The sequence below is a fragment of the Adiantum capillus-veneris genome, chromosome 12, assembly GCF_014529385.1.
Source record: "Adiantum capillus-veneris isolate H3 chromosome 12, ASM1452938v2, whole genome shotgun sequence".
Lineage (NCBI taxonomy): Eukaryota > Viridiplantae > Streptophyta > Polypodiopsida > Polypodiales > Pteridaceae > Adiantum > Adiantum capillus-veneris.
In genome coordinates, this window is record NC_140942.1 from 16,357,455 (window position 1) to 16,364,678 (window position 7,224).

The 7,224-nt window shown below is 42.5% G+C and overlaps 1 protein-coding gene across 1 annotated transcript; it reads left to right on the forward strand.

Annotated features, from left to right (window-relative positions):
- The first annotated feature begins 1,700 nt into the window (after window positions 1-1,700).
- On the forward strand, window positions 1,701-2,381 carry LOC147445362 (uncharacterized). Its single transcript, XM_086524574.1, has one exon. The coding sequence runs from the start codon at window positions 1,701-1,703 to the stop codon at window positions 2,379-2,381; it is 681 nt and encodes a 226-aa protein (XP_086380700.1).
- The last annotated feature ends 4,843 nt before the right edge of the window (window positions 2,382-7,224 follow it).

Consider the following 7,224-nt stretch of genomic DNA (forward strand, 5'->3'; position numbering starts at 1 on the left):
TCTGCAAATTGTGATCAACATCAATAAACCATTTCCCTTTTTGATGTAAGCTCTTTGCCATAAGATTGATTTTCGACCCATGGTCCACAAGTGCTAAGGCTGGCTCTTCAATGTCCCCAAGCTTCATAATGGTTTCTATTGTTGCTCTAGACCAATGAGTCCTAGAAAAGTGACTAAGGATGTCTACTCTACCATAGGGTGCTACTAACTTTGTAGCTCATATGATGAATGGCATGAATGAGGTGCTAAGGGATTTTATTCCTCATGTTACTATGCCTTTCATCGATGATCTGCTGATCAAGGGATGTGAAGAAGAATTCAAAGATGAGGTAAAAGATCAAAGGGGGTACCGATAGTTTTTTGCCCAATATATTACTGAGTCTGATGCCATTTTTTCTAGGATTGAAGAAGTTAACTTGACACTTTTAGGGAAAAAATCAATTTTTGGTGCTAAAGAGGTTTTAATTGTGGGGCATATGTGTGGCCCAAATGGAAGACAATCGAGTCCGTCTAAAGTCAAAGCTATATAGAAGATAAAATAAACATGCACATTGATAATCTCACTTAGCTTCGGAGGTTTTTGGGTGCATGTGTATTTTATCATATTTGGTTGCAACACTTTGCTCATATTTGGTTGCAACACTTTGCTCATGTTGCGGAGGTGCTTTATCAATTGCTAAAGAAGGGTAAAAGGTTTGCATGGGAAGAAGCTCATACGATGGCCATCAAAAAATTGAAGTGATGCTTCTCGAGGTTCCTACCTTGAGAAAGGTTGACTAAAAGTGTGGAAGGCCAGTGATCTTAACCGTTGACACTAGTCTAACAGGTATTGGGTGGGCTATAGGTCAAGATGATGAAGTTGGTCGTAGGTATGCAGTCCAATTTGGAGAAAAGGTGCTTAATGCTCATCAAAGAGGTTACCCACAGGTTAAGAGGGAACTTTGGGGTGTTGCTACTGCCCTGAGGTAAGACAAAGAATATTTCACAGGTGCTTCAGTTGTGGTACAGACAAATTGTTTACCATTGATAGGGATGATTGCAAATTGCACTACTCCAGAGAGTGAAATGTTGCGATGGATAGCCTTTATTAAGTCTCTTAATTATGAGTTTTGTCACATTGCAAGCAGAGATAACCCTATAGTAGATATGTTGTCAAGGGCCAAATATGAAGATGAAGAGGAGATTCTTACCACTAGTGATGATGTGGGCTTAGAGTTCTACACATCTTCTCATCTACATGCAAGCTGTGGTATTCATGCTTGTGTTTTTGAAGTCTTTTTTAAGATCTGTATGATGGAGAATGGATTTTGATAGGCCGTTATCTCAGCACTCTTACCAAGCAAGAAGGATGGAGTGATCAAGAGTACAAGAGGACTAGAAAAAAATCTTATGGGATGGTCATTTTTGGAAGCAGCCAAAGCATTCAAGAGGGGTACTACAATGGATTGTTTGTGTGATAAAGCAACTTAACAGCAGGTGATTAAAGAGTTTCATGAAAGCTTATGGGCTGGACATAGAGGGATATGGGCAACTTTTGTCAAAATTAAGGACTGCTCTACTGGTGGAAGAAAATGTACAAAGATCTTGCTCAATTTAAGGAAGTTAGTATGCCAGCAGTATTCTAATGTATGGCATCGAGACGGATTACATCCTACTTATCCACTAACTAAGCATTACAAGTGGGTAGTAGGTTTTGGTAGATGAGGTATATTGTTCTTGCTAGAGAAGACCTCACAAACCAGGTTGAAAAGAGAGCTTTGCGTACAAAGGCTACAAGTTCTGTGTGTAAATTTCTACTTGAAGATGTAATTTCCCTTTATGGTTATGCTGGTAAAATCACCGCTGATAGAGGAGAGCTAGATGCAGATGAAGCTCGTGAGTTATTTTCTCATTTGGGCATCAAATTGGCTCTTACTATGCCATACAATCCAGAAGGTAATGTTGAAAATGAAAGAGGGCATCCACCTATTGTTAAGGCTTTAGTAGAGGCATGTTGGGGACATATTGGTGATTGGCCTAAGCTCCTACCTTTTGCTTTGTGGGCTAATCGCACTACGCATAGTTCTATTACAGGTTATATGCCATTTGAATTGATGCATGGACAAAAACCCATTATGCCTACAGAGGGGGCAGTTATGCCTTGGACTATAATGCCATGGCAAGTAGATATGTCTACAAAAGATTTGCTTGCTTTATGTATTTCCCAACTTGAGAGGCATCAAGAAGATATTGAGCAAGCCAAAGAAAATCTCAAGGAGGCAAGGCTGAAGAATAAAGCAACATTTGATGAGAATCATAGACTACAGCCATATGCTATCAAAGATGGATATTGGGTACTCGTTTATGATAGTATCTTGGAAAACCAATACTCTGCTATCTGAAAGATGGTCAAACATTGGTCTAGACTATATGTTGTACTTCATGTTTATGACAATCCAATATGTAAATTATGTGAGCTCGATGGCACTGAGTTTAGAGTGCCTATCGTAGGGAAAAGGATCAAACTATTGAAGAAACGAGAAGGTGAGTTCAGTTTTTAGGATCAAAACTTAGATTTGCAATCAAGGGATGATGATGATATGTATGCATCAGACGATGTGTCTAATGAAGCTTATGATGATACAAATTAACAAAGAAGACGGTTGGCACATGCTAGAGGATGTGTAGGCTGAGAGGGGATGGATGTCATGCCGCTTCGCTTCTATGATGGGAAAACGAGCAGATGAATGTAAGTTAAGCTTCTTTGAAGCCTATATCTTTATTAAGCAGTGACCATGGCTTGATAACATGCAAGGTTTGATGCTAAATGTATGCCAGATCTGGCTTTAAAGGGCCAGAGCCTATGCTTTTAATGCTAAAAGTGGGTATGTTTGAGGTGATTAAAAATGAAATTTTATGGACTAGAATTGTAGTACTCAAGGTGCTCTACGGGCCTATCTTTATGGCTTGTCAATTGAAACTACGGTGAGGAAGTTGGATTGGGAAATTGCAAATGAAGGGTCAGAGCTGAGGTGAATGCATGGGCCTGAAATGTTCATCTTGTGGAGCACGCTGGTCTTTTTGGATTGGCGATCCGAGCTCTGGTTGCCAAGATATTGGCAGTTTAAATTTCCCCGGAAGACAATTTTGTACAAGTTTGGTCACCTCAGTGAGTGTGCCAACTGGGATTTTTTGTCATTTGACAAGGTTGTGTAATGCGGTGCACGTAATAGGGCAAAAAGCGATCAAGGAGCATTTTGTCAGGAATGACATCTCATGTAGTGCATTGAAATTGGGGTATGCTGCAAAGTTGTGTTCATCACTACGGTGGACGGTATGTATGCGTAATGTGGTGATTGACAGTAATGGAGCTTGGCAGCAACACTTGGGTGGATGTACACCAAGTGTATATTTATGCAGATTTTGATGCACTTCAAAGAGCACACTAAGTGCTAGAGGAGCTTCCAATTAGGGATGCAGTCTCTTGGAATGCTTGGTATTTATATAAACCAATGTGGTGCCGTTACAAAATCACATAAGATTTCTCGATGAGCTTTGAATTCAAAATGTTTTTTATCAAAAAATGTTGATTGCAAGATATGCCCGACCTAGCTATGGCAAAGAAGCTCTAGTTCTTTTAATCAGATGCGAGGAAAACTTCCTCCAATGCATTGGCCTATGTTTGCACCTTGCCGACTTAGGGCTAACGGGGAAATTTGTGATGCTAAATGTGGTACGAGGAAATTCTCTAGTCGGCATGTAAATCAAATGTGGTGCCCTTAAGACCTCAAGGTAAATGGCCGCCCATAAGCTGCCCAAGGAAAGGGGGGAAAGCCCGCCCAAAGCAAAAGAGTGGCCGCATGTTTCATAAAGGTTTTGTTTTTTAATGTGAATGAAGGGGTTGAAAAATGGGAGGCTATGGTGCAGGTAGTGAACATCGCACAAAGGGGGAAAGAACTGTTCGCAGCGGCCGCTATGAGTCTTAGATGACAACGGCTATACGAAGTGAAAAAATGCTCAGGAGACCATTGCATAGCGTTCTGGTCCTGCTCCCAACGATTTTCAAAATCCTTAGTCTAGGTGAATTCCATGTCATCAATTTGCTTCCCATAGCAAGAACGGCGCCGTCGTTGCTTAGGGGAAGGGGAGCATTTAAAAGAGGGGGATAAGGAGTGTGTAAGAAGAAGGAGAGGAAAAAACATGTCGATTCAAAGTGGAAGAGGGAAGAAGAAGGATCTTGAGAGGGGAAGAGAGTAAAATTGAACCTCTCTCTCTCTCTCTCTCTCTCTCTCTCTCTCTCTCTCTCTCTCTCTCTCTCTCTCTCTCTCTCTCTCTCTCTCTCTCTCTCTCTCTCTCTCTCTCTCTCTCTCCCCCCCAACCTTCATGAGCGAGAATAAGGGAAAGAGGGATTTCAAAGGCTAAGAAGTGATTTAAAGCAAAGGTGGAGCTCTGGAAGGAGAAAAAGCAGGAAAGAAGGAAGCCCAGGAGAAGGGACTCGGGAGCTCAAAAGGGAAGGAGAGCCACAGTGAAGGTCTCTCTCTCTCTCTCTCTCTCTCTCTCTCTCTCTCTCTCTCTCTCTCTCTCTCTCTCTCTCTCTCTCTCTCTCTCTCTCTCTCTCTCTCTCTCTCTCTCTCCGGATAGCATGAAGCAAGGGAAATACACAAGCAAAGTGTGACAAAGGATTCAAGGGGAAATTAGAGCTCAATTGCAGCAAAGAAGAGGGCTCTCTCTTGGCATAAAGGGAAGCCTCAAGGACAACATGAAGGGTGGGAAAGGGCATGAGTGTGGTGAATGATACGAAGTGATAGAGGCGGGTCAATTGCAAGCAACCTCTCTTGCTCTCTCTCTCAACTTAAGGAAGTAGAGAAAGGAGCACCAATGTTTTAAGTTTTAATAGTAGGGATACTTAAGTGGATAAGATTTCAAGGTATAACCAAGATTAATTTTTGCTCTCTCAGCTAGATTTTGGGAGAATTTAGCTCTCACAAGCTTGAGACTTGCTATGGCAGTGCCGTTAACAGCTAGCATTTGTAAATGAATTCCACTTTGGTTAAAAATTAGTAGCTTAAGGTTTTCAGGGTGTCAATTTTAAGTGATCTAGGTGTTTATTAAGATTTTTGTTTGGTGTCGTACATATAGTCTCTTAATTTTTCCATAGTGAGCAGCCCGCAGACTCACCTTGCAAACCCATTATCCCCGACAACAAAAATGGATGGCCATGAAAATTTTTTGGGGCTAGAGAAGCATACTAATCTCCACCCCTACAAGTTTTTATGGACATCAAAATCCATCTTTCCGGGCAGCACAATCGCCATCTCTTGGACGTTGGACCCTTGGCAAGTCCAAAGCCAAAAAATTGGCGGTTGTGCCGCCTTGGACAGATAAGACGAGAATGTATGGCCATGAAACTTTATAGGGACAAGAGAAGCACACTAGTTCCTTTCCCTACAAAGTTTCATGGACATCACAATCCGTCTTGATGGTCAAGGGCGGCACAATCTCCAACTTTTGGGCATTGGCCCCTTGGGGAGACCAAAGCCAAAATATTGGCAATAATTATGCTGCCTTAGACCAATGAGACAAGAACGGATGGCCATGAACTTTTCAAGGATTGGGCAAGCAAACTAGTCTCCACCCTTGCAAAGTCTCATGGCCATTGCAATCCATCTCGAGGGTCCAGGGTGACACAATCGCCAACTTTTGGCTGTTGGGCCATTGGAGAGCCCAAAGCCAAAAAATTGGTGATTCTGTCGCCCTGGACGAATGAGACAAGAACCTATGGCCATGAAACTTTACAAGGGTAGGGGAAGTGTAATAATCCTTGCCCATGTAAAGTTTCATGGACATCACAATCTATTTCGTCAGTCAAGGATGGCACAATTGCCAACTTTTGGCCGTTGGGCCCTTGCCGAGCCCAAGGCCAAAAAACTTGGGGATTTGAGAAAAACATTTACTGATTGAGTAAAAAGGATGTATTTACTTTTCAAAAACTCACAGATAAGGTATTTTAGAAATATTCATTGAACGCAGGTGATGTACACAACATATATAATGAACCCCCCTCTCCCTTTCTCGAGGCAAAAAATGACGATTGTGTCGCCTTGGATCGATGAGACAAGAACAGATGGTCATGAAACTTTGCAAGGGCAGGGTAAGTAGACTAATACTCATCGTTGCAAAGCTTCATGGCCATCCTAATCCTTCTCGATGATCAAGGGTGTCACAATAGCATTTTTGTGACCATTGGGGAGGCACAAGACAAAAAATAGACGATTGTCCTACCTTGGGCTGATGAGACGAGAACTGATGGCCATGAAACTTTGCAAGTCCGGGGAAATCAAAGTTTCATGGCCATCACAATCTGTCTAAATGGTCAAAAGTGGCATAATTACCAATTTCTCAACGTTATGTAAAGCCAAAAAATTGGCGATTGTGTCGCCCTAGACTGACGAGACGAGAACACAAATGGCCATGCAACTTTGTAGGGGTGGGGAAAGCACACTAATCCTTCAAAATTTTCAAGTCCATCGCAATCTGCCTCATTGGTTAAGGATGGCACAATCGCCAACTTTTGGCCGTTGGGCCCTTGGAGATCCCAAAGCCAAAAAATTGACGATTATGTTGCCTTGGACCGACGAGACGGGAACATATGGCCATGAAATTTTGTGGGGGCTAGGGAAGCACACTAATCCCCCCCCTAAAAAGTTTCATGGCCATTATAATTCCTCTCAACGATCAAGGGCACCACACTTGCCAACTTTTGGCCATTGAGCCCTTGGCGAGTCGAAAGTCAAAAAATTGGTGATTGTGCTGCCCTGAACCGACGAAACGGGAATGTATATCCATGAAAATTTTTAGGGGCAAGGGAAGAACACTAATGCTTGTGCCTGCAAAGTTTCATGACCATCACAATCCGTCCTCTCACTCAAGGGTGGCACAATCGCCAACTTTTGGCCATTGGGTCCTTGGCGTGCCCAAAGTCAAAAAAATTGGCGATTGTGCCACCCTGGACCGATGAGACAAGAACAGATGGCCATGAAACTTTACAAGGGTGGGAAAAGTAGACTAATTGCTATCCCTACAAAGTTTCATGGCCATTGTCATCTATCTCGATGGTCAAGGGCTACACAATCGCCAATTTTTGGCCTTTGGACCATTAGGGAGCCCAAAGCCAAACAATTGCTCAACAATTGGTGATTGTGCCACCCTGGATCGATGATATGGGAATAGATGGCCATGAAAATT